This window comes from Solea senegalensis, unplaced genomic scaffold (genome assembly GCF_019176455.1).
Source record: "Solea senegalensis isolate Sse05_10M unplaced genomic scaffold, IFAPA_SoseM_1 scf7180000017739, whole genome shotgun sequence".
Lineage (NCBI taxonomy): Eukaryota > Metazoa > Chordata > Actinopteri > Pleuronectiformes > Soleidae > Solea > Solea senegalensis.
The window spans coordinates 149,129-163,414 of record NW_025322509.1 but is presented as its reverse complement, the minus strand read 5'-3'; the positions used below and the strand labels follow the sequence as shown (position 1 = coordinate 163,414).

The 14,286-nt window shown below is 42.7% G+C and overlaps 1 protein-coding gene and 1 long non-coding RNA gene across 2 annotated transcripts; one reads left to right on the top strand and one right to left on the bottom strand.

Annotated features, from left to right (window-relative positions):
- The first annotated feature begins 1,071 nt into the window (after positions 1-1,071).
- LOC122764872 (zinc finger protein 850-like) lies at positions 1,072-12,842 on the top strand. The gene is made up of 8 exons (XM_044018855.1): positions 1,072-1,288; positions 1,616-2,495; positions 3,935-4,065; positions 5,506-6,513; positions 7,044-7,423; positions 10,931-10,943; positions 11,007-11,264; positions 11,557-12,842. The coding sequence occupies exons 1-8, from the start codon at positions 1,117-1,119 to the stop codon at positions 12,729-12,731; spliced, it is 4,017 nt and encodes a 1,338-aa protein (XP_043874790.1). The 5' UTR covers positions 1,072-1,116; the 3' UTR covers positions 12,732-12,842.
- LOC122764893 lies at positions 8,250-10,253 on the bottom strand. Its single transcript, XR_006359897.1, has 3 exons — positions 9,953-10,253; positions 8,865-8,957; positions 8,250-8,481 (listed from the first exon to the last, which is right to left on the bottom strand). It is a non-coding gene; the product is annotated as an uncharacterized LOC122764893 (long non-coding RNA).
- Positions 12,843-14,286: the final 1,444 nt, after the last annotated feature.

The following is a 14,286-nucleotide window of genomic DNA, read 5'->3' as shown; positions in this document are numbered from 1 at the left end:
CTCAAAAAGTCATAGTATATAGTATGTCGTCTAAAAGGAGACAAAAAAGTCATAGTATTGTATGTTGTCCAAAATCACTCAAAAAAGTCATAGTATAGTCAGTCAGTCATCATCTAACCGCTTTATCCTCCACCAGAGGGTCGCGGGGGGTGCTGTGCCAATCTCAGCTTCATCGGGCGATAGGCGGGGTACACCCTGGACAGTTCACCAGTCCATCGCAGGGCCACACACAGCTCGAGACAAACAAGAGACAAACTTGTTCCAGCCGGGGCTCGAACCCGGGTCTTCTCGCTGCAAGGCCCATTATAGTATAGTATGTCGTCCATAATGAGACAAAAAAGCCATAGTATAGTATGTTGTCCAAAATCACTCAAAAAAGTCATAGTATAGTATGTTGTCAAAAATCACTCAAAAAAGTCATAGTATAGTATTTCATCCAAAATGAGACAAAAAAGTCTTAGTACAGTATGTTGTCCAAAATCACTCAAAAAAGTCATAGTATAGTATGTCGTCCAAAATCACTCAAAAAGTCATACTTTAGTATGTCGTCCAAAATCATTCAAAAAAGTCATAGTATAGTATGTCGTCCAAAATCACTACAAAAAGTCATAGTATAGTATGTCATCCAAAATGAGTAAAAAAAATCATAGTATAGTATGTTGTCCAAAATCATTCAAAAAAGTCATAGTATAGTATGTCGTCCAAAATGAGACAAAAAAGTCATAGTAAAGTATGTCGTCCAAAATGAAAGAAAATGATGATGGTGGTGATGAAGATGGTGATGAAGCTAATGATGATGATGAAGGCGATGCTGATGATGATTATTATGATGATGAAGATGGTGAAGATGATGAATTATTGTTTATTACATTACATTACATGTCATTTAGCAGACGCTTTTATCCAAAGCGACTTACAAGGGAATTGAGTGACAACCTGCCAGCATGTAGTAAAATGTGTTTGTTTTAAATGTAACTCAAAGGTTTTACAGTTTTTCTGTGTGTGTGTGTGTTTTGCAGACGTTCCCGGCGGCGGCCGCTGGGGGCGGAGCTGCAGCGGTATGCGTTGGCAGCGGCAGCGGCAGAAGGAGACGCAGGAGGCGGTTACAGTGAGAACATGGAGACGCTGAGGGCGGCGGTGAAGCAGCGTCTGTCCGCGGCCGCTGAAGACATTTTCAGCCTTTTTGAAAGAACCATCGCGGAGTTTGAGGCGGAAATGATTCGACAATTGAAGCCCGAACTCAACGCTCCCGGCCCGGGGCTTTTTATCGTCGCTCCGCTGCTCTCAGGTCAGGTGTTCGAGTCCCGACGTCCGCGAGACAGGCCGGTCATCATGCTAGCCTCTGTTAGCCACCGTTAGCTAAGACGATGCTAGGTGGCTCCAGTTGTTGTTTAGCTGCTAACAGTTAGCTTTCAAAGAATAATCTTTGATGTGTCATTTATTTTTCTTTAGTATTTTTAAATTCTGTTAGCCTCTGTGAACTACTGTTGTTAGCTACACTTAACAGAGGTTAGCTGCAACAAGCTAAAATGCTAGCTGCAGTGGCTACATCAGTAAATCTAAAAGATGAGACAAAGTAGTGAATAAGAACTGTGTTTCTCTTCCTGACCTGCAGGTGTCAGAGAGGAGCAGGAGGGGCCGGAGCACCATCTTATTAAAGAGGAAGAGGAAGAAGTGTGGACCAATCAGGAAACAGCTGCTGTTTGTGATGTCACTGCTGTGACTGTGAAGTTAGAAGAAGAAGATGAGAATCCTAAATCATCTCATCCTCATGGTCAGAGTCACAGCAGGGAGAACCGAGAAGAACCAGCCAGAACTTCGGCTCCACTCATTCTTCATCATCGAGCTCCAGATCCTCAAGTCTGCTCTGATTGGACGATGCACACAGGAAATGAGTCACATGGACATGGCAGCAAGTTGTACCGCTGCTTAGAGTGTGGGAACGAGTTCAGCCAAAGCTCCAACCTGAAGACGCACATGAAGATTCACACGGGAGAGAAAGCGTTCTGCTGCTCGCTCTGCGATAAAACCTTCGTCCAGAAGATTCACCTGCTGCAGCACATGTCCACGCACACGGGCGAGAAGATGTTCAGCTGCGGCGTCTGTCACAAACGATTCACTCTGCACTATCAGCTCAGGAAACACCTGCGTCTCTGTGCCGGCTCCTCCTCCTCCTCCCACTTCCACACCCAGGAAGGGCCGGGGGGCGTGGTCATCGACGAGGGGCGGGGCAGAAAGAAGCAGGTCATCTGCCCCGAATGTGGCGACGCGTTTGGCTCCAAAGATTCGCTGAGGAGACACTTTCGGACTCACACGGGAGAGAAACCGTTTGGTTGTCCGATCTGCGGACGACACTTCAGAGACCGAGGGAACATGGGAAAGCACATGGTCATTCACACGGGAGAGAAACGCTTTGGCTGCGACGTCTGTGGACGCAGGTTCACCTGGAAAGTCCAGCTAAAGAAACACAAGTGTGACAGCGGGAGCGGCGCTCAGTGAACGCCTCGCCGCGCTCAGTGAACGCCTCGCCGCGCTCAGTGAACGCCTCGCCGCGCTCAGTGAACGCCTCGCCGCGCTCAGACGTCACATGACTCCGTTTGTTTTACGTCGCCATGTTGGCAGGAAAAATGAACTCCGATTTTACTGTCACTTTAAATCCACAGAGAAGAGAAATACTGTCCCCTTGTGACAGACTGAAAATATATCTGACCCTTATACTGCCCCCTGGTGAACGTTTACATGTCGCAGTAAAAAAAACACTTTTCTTGGCATCAGAGTTGTTAGCGACACTGATGTTAACATCCAGAGTCACAGCTTCCTGGTCGACATTTAAGGGAAAGTAAACGATCGTGTCCCTGACTTACCTTAAATACATTGAGACACTTTAACATTTTCCTTAAACTGTGACCTGTGACTCATGAGTTTAAATAAAACGTCTTCAGCTCTGTCAAATGTCCTCATGTCGTCCATGTTTCCTCCCAATCATCATCAGTTATTATTATATTTGCTTCCAATCGTCTCTTTTCTTTAATATTATTTATATATTGAAACATTTGCTTCCCCTGTCACATCTAAAGGTCTCAAAGTCAAATATTTATATAAAAAAATGAACTTTGTCTTCATCCATTTCACATCTGTAGTTATTTATAATAAACGTTGATCTTTTAAATTAAAAAGTGACGACAGATGCTTCAAACTGTCTTTTGACAGTGTTACTGAATAATCATGTGTTCATTTACGTTAAAGTATGTTAACTGTTAAAGTAAATCTATAGTGTTTTTTAATTAACCATGTTAAAGACGTGTAATAATAATATAATAACGATGCATTAGACGTAGTTTTTCAGGACCAGAAAGTGTAAAACCTGTGTTCTCTTGAGTGTCCATCAGGGGGCGACTCCACTGGTTTTTATGTAAGTCTGAGTAAATGTCTTCTTCCATTGTTTCTGATGTATCCATGCAGTCTCATCGATGACCGTATACTAGCATCTTGTGGTGAAGCTGCATATTACAACACTTAATCCTGATGTGATGAGGAAATAAAAACTATGAACGTGTGTAAATGTAAATATGTAAATTCAAATGTTTGTTGTTCTGATAATTAAAAAATATTTTTATGTGAAGCAGTCTTTTTTATTAACAAGTATAAAAACTTGAATAATAATGAAAAAACGCAATATAAATACATGTATTCGAACATATATAAACTTTGAATGGAAATATATTTCTTCATTTATTTCAGCAAATGGGATATAATTTATACATATATACATGTATATTTTTAAATATACTGTGTACACACATACATTTGGTTCCGTGTGTCTGGTGGTGCTTTTATTTTGAAGAGTGACCTGGAAGTGATAGCTCGCCTCGTTCTTCCGGTGGAGCGTTAATGTCGGACACTGACGGTGGAAGAAAATGTCGGCGCTCGTGAGTCTGAAGGTTTTCGTGCGGCAGCGCCTCACCGCGGCCGTGGATGAAATCTGCGCACATTTAGACAAAAACATCGGCGACTTTGAAGAGGAGATGAAGCGGCGCGTGCTCAAAGAACTGTTCGCGGCGCGAGGTCTGTCCCTGCTAAGCTAAAGTCAGCTAACACCGGAAATGTGCACAAACTTACAGTAAATGCTATTGTTAGCGGCATCTAGCCGTTAGCCGCTAACAGCCTTTGAGTTACAGTTTTATTTATAAACAAAGTCATTAAATTCAACTCGACTTTAATTAAAAAACAACAACACAAACAGCATCTTCTGTGAAAGTAGTCACATGTGATGCTGCTGATTGGACTTAACTGTTGCCATGGCGACAGCAGGATTTTACGTAAAAAGGACTCTCAGTTTTAACTTGCGACTAACTCATCGTAAGAATATCGCATGAATGTTGCACGAACGTCATATGAACGTCGTACAAATTGTTGGCGAACGTCATACGAACGTCGTACAGATGTCGTGCGGACGTCACATGAACATCTTACGGATGTCGGGCGAACGTCATATGAATTTCGTACAAATGTCAGGCGAACTTCATATGAACGTCATACGGATGTCGTATGAACGCCGTACGGATGTCGTATGAACGTCGTACGGATGTCGTGCGAACGTCACATGAACGTCGTACGGATGTCGGGCAAACGTCATATGAATGTCGTACAAATGTCGGGCGAACGTCATATGAACGTTGTACAAATGTCAGGCGAACATCATATGAATGTTGTACAAATGTCGGGCTTAACGCCATACGGATACCAGATAAGCATCGCATAAATAAATGATGACACAAGAAACGCTATATGAACGCGCAGTAACAAAGTTTGGGCAACGCCATATGAACGCTGTACAAATGTCGGCTTAACTTCATACGGATGTCGTGATTTAACGCCGCGACGGATGCTTGGCACGAACATCATATGAACATCGTGACAAATGTCGGCTAACGCCATATGAACGTTGTACAAATGTCGGGCTTAACGGGCTACACGGATAAGTCAGACGAAGCATCGCATAAAATGTCGTACGAATGTCGGGCAAACGTCATATGAACGTTGTACAAATGTCGGGCAAACGTCATATGAACGTTGTACAAATGTCGGGCGAACTTCATACGGATGTCGTACGAACGTCGTACGGATGTCATACGAACATCATATGAACATCGTACAAATGTCGAGCGAACGTCATATGAACGTTGTACAAATGTCGGGCGAACATCATACATCATGTGAAGTGACCGACAGTCTTCCTGTCGCAGACATGATCGACCTCCTGTGGTCACTCATACATTGTTGGTAAAAGTTTAACTTTAAAGGTCCAGTTAGTAACTCTCTGTTAGTGCAGCGAGAGGCCGCACTTCCTGTTTGTGACCTTTGACCTTTGATGTTTGTTTGTCACATTTAAACTCAAACAAAATTAAAGTCATAAAGTTCAACGATGACCAAGTTTCAGAAAAACTAAAAATCTTTGTGACGTAAATGAGACGACGACGATGATAAAGAAAATGACTTAGTCAGCGTTCCCAAATATTGTTTTCCTGTTTCCTGTGTTCATGAGGAACGATGACTCAGCATTACTTCCTGCTGCAGAATACAGGAGAACAATCGTTGGTTCTCGTGAAGTGAACGTTGGTTTTGAAAGTGTCTGCATTTGTCCATTTGTAGATGTCCAGCAGCTGCAGCAGGAGTGGTGGGCGGAGCCAGAGCATCCCCACATCAAAGAGGAAGTGGAGGAGATGTGGCCCAATCAGGAGGAGGCTGCCATCACTGCTGTTCCTGTGAAGAGTGAAGAAGACGAGGAGATACCCGAGTGGACACTGGTTCATCATCAGAGGCACAGTGAGGACGACAAAGAAGAACCAGGCGGAACCTCGGGTCCAGACAGAACCTCGGGTCCAGGTTCTGAGGACGAGTTGCTCAAAGTCTCTGAGACTGAAGTCAGCGTTGATTGGACGGAGATGACACAAAAGGAGTCACATGGACGCTGTGAGAAAGTTCACCGCTGCTCTGAGTGCGGGAAACAGTTCAGCCAGAACTCAAACCTGAAGACTCACATGAGGCTTCACACGGGAGAGAAACCGTTCCGCTGCTCTGTGTGTGGGAAGAGCTTCGTTCAGAAGATTCACCTGACTCAGCACATGCCGACTCACACGGGAGAGAAACTGTTCAGCTGCAGACTTTGTCACAAACGCTTCATCCTTCAATATCAGCTACGCAAACACCTGCGCGGCTGCGGCGGCGTCTGTGGCGACGGCGTCGACGATGGCGAATCATCACAGCTTCATCAGAGTCACGACGACGAGATCAGACCAGGACCAACCGGGAGCTCCGGTCCAGACGGACAGTTAGGACCGGTGAGTGAAGACGAGGCGTCTCATTGGTCAGAGGATGAGACGAACGTCAGCGACGATGACAAAGCGTCGCTCCGCTGTGATGACGATCGCGTTGGACCGCACGGCTGCGATGTTTGTGGGAAACGTTTCATGTGGAGTATCCAGCTACGGAAACATATGAGACTTCACTCGGGTGAGAAGATTAGAAGACACGTTTGACCAAATGTAGCTGCTATTGCTAACAGACTGACTGTAGAAGCAAAATGCTGCCCCCTGATGGTCACAGGTGAAACTCAAATTAGTCAAAGTAGAAAGATTTTTTTTGATCACAATGTTAAAATAAAGACATGAAGTGATCGACTTTAAACAAAGAATCTAGGATTGTCGTTGTGTTAGTGCTAGCATTAAAACAGTTTAACAATTTAGTTTTTTGTCTAATAATAAAAACACAATTTTTTCAGCTTCTTAAATGAGAATATTTTCTGTTTTCTTTACATAAAACAAAGAAATCTTTCATCATTAACAGTAAATAATCTACAGATGAAATCATTATGAAATGAATCGTTAGCTAGTTAATCGTTAGCTAGCTAGAGTAACTTTAGCTCCACCTCCTCTGCTCTCCGTGTTATGGTTCGCGTGCTAATACCCAGCGTCTTTTTCTTTTTGCTCAGATTGTTTTGATCGCAATGCTCATCAGTATCATAAATATCATCTCTTCCTCAGGTGAGAATCGTTGCGTCGGCGAACACGACTCCTCGCAGCTTCGTGAAGGTCAAGGTTCACCGCCTGAAGTCACCAATGATGGCACCGTGAGAGAGGAGGGGCGGAGCAAGAAGAAACTGTTTCCCTGCTCTGAGTGCGGGAAAATCCTGCTGTACAAAGATTCTCTGAGGAAACATACGCGCACGCACACTGGAGAGAAACCGTTCGGCTGCTCCGTCTGTGGACGACACTTCAGAGACAGAGGGAACCTCGGTCAGCACATGGTCACTCACACGGGAGAGAAACGCTTCTTCTGCCACGTCTGCGGTCAGAGGTTCAGCTGGAGGAAACAGCTGAAGAAACACAGGTGTGACGCTGAGAGCAGCTCACTGAACGCTCACTGAACACTCGGTCAGAGGTCAGTGAACGTTCACTGAACACTCGGTCAGAGGTCAGTGAACGCTCAGTCAGAGGTCAGTGAACGCTCAGTCAGAGGTCAGTGAACGCTCAGTCAGAGGTCAGTGAACGTCAGAGGTCAGTGAACGCTCAGTCAGAGGTCAGTGAACGTTCACTGAACACTCGGTCAGAGGTCAGTGAACGCTCAGTCAGAGGTCAGTGAACGCTCAGTCAAGGTGTCACTCGGTCAGAGATCAGTGAACGCTCAGTGAGCGCTCAGTCAGAGGTCTGAACACTCGGTCAGAGGTCAGTGAACGCTCAGTCAGAGGTCAGTGAACGCTCACTGAACAGTCGGTCAGAGGTCAGAGGTCAGTGAACACTCGGTCAGAGGTCAGTGAACGCAGTCAGAGGTCAGTGAACACTCGGTCAGAGGTCAGTGAACGCTGGTCAGATCAGTGAAGGTCAGTGAGCGGTCAGAGGTCAGTGAGGTCAGTGAATATTCACTGAACACTCGGTCAGAGGTCAGTGAACGTTCACTGAACACACGGTCAGATATCAGTGAACGGTCAGTGAGCGCTCAGTCAGAGGTCAGTGAACGGTCAGTGAGTGCTCAGTCAGAGGTCAGTGAATATTCACTGAACACTCAGTCAGAGGTCAGTGAACACTCAGTGAACTTTAAACTGATTATTATTAAATGTATTTAATGTTTTTTTGTCACTTCCTGTCATTCATTTTATTTTATTATCTTTTATAATACGTTACTTTATTGTTTCTGTAATTTTTGATGTTGTTTACACGACACAGTGTAAATAAATAAAACAAAGGAATGTATTTATAAAAAAAATCTTTTATTTAATGAAAAGACCAGACCAGATCACACATGTCACATATGTCACATAGACCACACCAGTATGTCTGATGTGTCTCGTTCTAGTTTAATAATTTTTTCAAAATGTTGCTCAGTTTTACTTCCACAGTCCTGTGCAGCGGACATTCAGACATAGGAGTCGATCTAGAAAACTCTGGAGTGGCTGTGGGACGCAGGAGGAGCGACTGAGGCCATCTAGAATAAAATAGATGTTCATTGTCATTGTTTCAAAAACAAAGAATCATAGATAGCAGCTCTTATTTTGACAAATATCAAATATATTGCACAGATAAAAATCTGCAACCGTTAGCATACGGGCTCTGCTGTACTATACACAAGCAGCTGCTAATGTACAAGCAAAAATACAAATCACAAATGATTTATGTGTGTGGCCCTGCGATGGACTAGCAAACTGTCCAGGGTGTGACCCCGCCTATCGGCACGGAACGGCTCCTCTAGTTCTTGGGAAGTGATGCTGACACTTGTATTTACAGATGTACAATCAGAACAGGATCTGTGGCTTTAGCAGTCCATCAGCTGACATTCTGCTATTCTCAGCTGAAACAGGTTTGACTTACTTTTTATGGCATGCCTTGAAGCACCTCCCCTAATCACTGACAAAGATGCTTGTTTGTGTTTTCAGTCGTCGTCGTCTGTGTCACACCAACATCCTGTGGGAAGCAAGGATAAGCAGGTGACATGATGCACTGCAGAACTTATCAATGAATAATACCACAAAGTCAAAAGATTACAGTGACGTAGACTTCCAATGGACAGTTTGACCCATAAACTTAATACGAAGAACTGTTTTGTTTTTAAAGGCCTGGTTTTAGACCAGGGGTGTCAAACTCATTTTTGTTCAGGGGCCACATACAGCACAATTTTATCTCAAGTGGGCCGGACCAGTAAAAATAGTAAAATAATAGCATAATAACCTATGAACAACAAGAACTCCTTGCTTTTTTTCTCTTTTTTCTTGTTTTACATTTAATGTAGGATATTTTTACAAAACATGACATTTCTTGAGAAATATAAGTGCAACTTCAACAATATCATGCCTGAATGTACTATTTACACATCACTCTGGATCTAAAATGGCACAAACATTTAGTCACAAGTATTTGACATTACGTTTAGATTGTAATCGTAGTGTGAAATTTTAACAAATTCATCCTGTGGGCCGGATTGGACCCTCTGGCGGGCCGGATCTGGCCCCCGGGACGTATGTTTGACACCCCTGTTTTAGACCTAATACAATTTGTTGCAATAATGAACTTAAATTGTAAAGAGTAACATTGTTTCATAAAATATTGATAGTTCTAAAATGAAGGATCCTCACAGAAAGTTCTCCTGCAGAACTCCCCAAGTGAGTTTGAGTTGCTGGGTAAATGTGAAACAGGAAACAGGAAACAGCAGTATGCTAACGTCTATTAGCTACACGTAATAGCGTGGACATAATACACCGTAAAGAATGATTGCCTCGCCCATAACGGGAAATGAGCCTCTGTTGTACATCTACTCCATTGTTTCTGATTTAAAAAGATCAATTACATTTGAACATTTTGAGGATTTATTAAGCAAAGAAGAAAACTGTTAACTGGCTTAATGACGAGAATCTAATGAGTTAGTGGGTCACACTCCAACATAGTAGGTGGTGGTAACGCACCTTTAACGATAGTTGCTACCCGCCATTAAACGAGAAGAAGAAGAAGAAGAAGACAACGACGACGACGAAGTAGCGCAGAAAAGCAGTGAAATGTCCGCAGTGTGTCAGCTGCGGGTGTCGCTACATGAGTGGATCAGAGGACACATGTGAAGACTTTCTGCTGCAGGAGGACAAACAAGACACGGATCCCGTCCCCGTGTCCCCGCGCTGAGAGCTGCTCACCGAGCGGCTAACGGCGGCTAACGGCGGAGTACGAAGACAGAGAGGAGCAGGTCAGAGCGGGTGATACGTGTGTACACATGTGTGTGTGTGTGTATATATACACATATGTATATGTATGTGTGTGTGTATATATACACATATGTATATGTATGTGTGTGTGTATATGTATATATATGTATATATACACATATGTATATGTGTGTGTGTGTGAATATATATATATATATATACATATATACGTGTATACTTATACATATATATACATATGTATATGTATGTGTGTATATATATATACATATATATATATACATATATACGTGTATACATATACATATATACACATATGTATATGTATGTGTGTGTGTATATATATATATATATATATGTATATATACACATATGTATATGTGTGTGTATATATATATACATATATACGTGTATACTTATACATATATACACATATGTAAGCATAAATATGTGAAGAAATCACATGTAACCTGAACGTTCTCTTCACTGTCACAGGCAGGAGGTGGTTATATAGCTGCAGTTACCACATATCACCATTAAAACTCGCCAAAGCACCATTCTCATGCCTTTTCTTTTTTTCATGTGGCTTAAAGGAGGGCGGTACACTATCGCCCTCTATGGGCCAGTCGCCCCTGGTCACAGGTTAAACTAACTTCATCATTTGTTTCTCTGCCTCTGTCTCTATGTGTGTCTCTGTGTCTATGTCTCTGTCTCTCTCTGTGTCTCCAGAACGACGTTGTCAGTGAGCAGCAACTCTGGAACCAGGAGAAGAAGTCCAGTCCGGACCAAGAGGAACCAGAGTGAGTGGAGATGAAAGAGGAAGAGGAGGAAATGTGCAGCAGTCAGGAGGAAGAGCAGCTTGTACTGAAGCAGGAGGCGGAGACTCGTGATCATGAGGAAAGTCATCACATGGAAGCAGAAGCAGACAGTGAGCAGCAGCTCCTCCCTCACAGCTCTCCTGTCGCTGAGAGCCAAGATCAGACAAGAAGCATCGTCCAGTACGAGGAAGAGGTGAACCATCAGCCCACACTTTGTCAACCTGAAGTCAAGTTACAGCACAAAGGTGACTTCTCACTAAATACTAACAATATTGCAGTGATTTGACTGTTTTCTCCACACAACAATAGAGCAGCTTCAAGTTCAGAGCCACACACACTCAAGTGAAATCTCAAGTCCAGACCACAACACTCTATGCACTCGATGCTGAGTCCACATCAAAGTCATCACGTTGTTCAGGTCCAGGTCTTAGTCTCTTTTGATTTAGTGTCATTGAAATAAACCTGGTTTGGTTTGGTTTTCTCCAACCACTGGAAACTTTAAAGTCTCCTTTAAAGTGTCTCTACTGTCTCCTGCAGACGTCCAGCAGCTGCTGCTGATGAAAGAAGTTCCCTCTGAGCAGCAGCTGTGCAGCTCCAGTGTGGACCAGGAGGAGGCGCCAGAGCACCCCCACATTAAAGAGGAAGAGGAGGAAGTGAGCATCAAACAGGAGGGGGAGGGGGAGGCTGAGATCATTGCTGTGACTGTGAAGAGTGAAGAAGATGAAGAGAAACCTGAGTCCTCACAGCTTCATCATCACAGTCTCACTGAGGACAACAGAGACCACTGTGGACCACCAGAACCAGAACCAGCCAGCAGCTCAGGTCCACGGGGTCCTGAGGACCAGGCTGAAGACTCTTCTGAGACTGAAGACAGTGACGATGAGGGGAAGGAGACAAGTGGAGTGAGAGGAGACACTGGTGAGAAACATGAGAGCTCTCACTGTAAAGAGAAACCCTTTAGTTGCTCCGACTGTGGGAAAAGATGTAGACGTAAGGAGGGTTTGACCAAGCATAAAAAAATTCATGTCGGGGAAAAACCATTTGGTTGCTCTGAGTGTGGGAAAACATTTAGTTGTCAGAATAATCTGAAGGAACATGAAGGAAGTCATACTGGAAAGAAACCATTCAGTTGCTCCAAGTGTGGGAAAAGGTGTAGACGAAAGGGGGATTTGAAGAAACATGAGAAAATTCATACAGGAGAGAAACGCTTTTGTTGTTCTGTGTGCGGGAAACAGTTTCTGAAAAAGAGTAATCTGAAGATGCATCACACAGTTCATACAGGAGAGAAACCATTCAGCTGTTCTGTGTGTGGGAAAAGATTTAGGGAAAAGAGTCACTTAAAGACACATCTGCGAGTTCATACAGGAGAGAAACCGTATGGCTGCTCTGAGTGTGAGAAAAGATTTAGTCGTAAGACTAATCTGAGGGAACATGAAAAGGTTCACACGGGAGTGAAACCGTTTGGTTGCTCCGAGTGTGGGAAAAGATTTAGTCGTAAAACTAATCTGAGGGAACATGAAAAGGTTCACACAGGAGAGAAACCGTTCCATTGTTTTGTCTGCGGGAAAAGATTTAGAAGAGGAAGTGATTTGATGACACATGAAAAATTTCATACAGGAGAGAAACCGTTCTGTTGCTCCCACTGCGGCAAAAGATTCATCAAAAAGAGTCACCTGAAGATGCACGAGAAAAGTCATTCAGGACAGAAATAGTGTCTGCCTACAGGGGGCGCTGCTGAGGAGGGAACAGTCTTCAACTCCTTGTGTTGAATATACAAATATAAACATGTGATTTTACACACACACACACACACACACACACGTCATCTGTTCTGGCTGAAAATAAAAGTGCTGAGTAAAAAAGAAAAATCTTCAGTTTCAGCGTCTTCAATAATTGTTTTTCAAGTGACTGAGAACAAGAAAATGGTTTATTGTTTATTTACTGCCTGACTTTTAATTATGTTTACATTTAAGAGAAAGAGGTGAGATGACGATCGATGAATGAATGAATGAATGAAAACGTTGATCAAACATTTACGGATGTCAAGAATAACTCAAATACAATGGTTCATAAACGTACGTTTATACGTCGATGGATCTTTTCCACCACAGTCACAGCAGGTTTTCTCCTCCATCAGAGATGAAACCTGACCTGTGACATCATCAGACTGCTGCTCTCTGATTGGTCAGAGAGTGACATCACTGATGAAGACCACGTTCACTAGTGTTTGTGTTGTGGAGAAAACCCTGACTCCACCCATACAGAGGAGGAGCTAAGAAGTCATGTTATTAGAGAAAAATTATTATTTTTTGTTGGAATAATAAACCTTATTCTGTTGAAAAGTCGGTTTATTTCTCTTTCAAATGTCACATTTGTGAGTTTATATCAATAACAAACAATGATTCTGTTTGTTACACTGAAGAAAATAATGTATTCTTAGAACACACACACACACTGGGATTGTATAGAATCAGAACATAGATCATCTGATTTGTAGTATGTATATATATATATATATATATATATATATATATACATACACACACATACAGGCGAAATCCGTGTAGTAGTTTTATTTCTTTACAATTACTCTACATGTTTCAAGGCTGTAAAACCCCTCACCACACACTTTATACACTTTTCTCAGACACAAACCATTTTCTCACATTTCTCACTAGTTTAAACACTCAAAGTTCAAACCTTCGTAGATTTTAAAACATAAAAGTATTGTTTTCAGGCTCAAACATTTGTTTAAGAAATAAAAATATAAATGTTTTCCTAGTTATTAGAAATAACACATTCAATTTTAATGATCAACCTACGAGGACACATAAGAAATTATTAAAAGTGACTCACGCGTATTTCACAGTTCCTCGGACGATGCCGCGGCCTCTTCGTCCTCGTCTTCTTCAGGACACAGAACACAACGCGTGTTAGTACGCTGTAAAAAAAAAAAGCATGCAAAATTGTACTAAAAAAAGAAATCAGCAAAACAGCGAGGCAGCGAAAGGTGAACTGCGTTATATTGAGGGACCACTGTTTGTATATTCACACAATTATTCATATCATTATTATGTCTTTTATTATTTTTACTTTTAAGTAATAGTTCAGTTAGATCAGTGGTTCTCCATTATAGTATTTTCTGTCATGCCCCCCCCAGAGGACAGAAATGTTTTCATTTAAATCCATGGTTTTTCTTTTTTCAGACGGGAACTAATGTCATGTTCACGCCAGTAACATCACAGGCGTGAACATTAACGCACGACA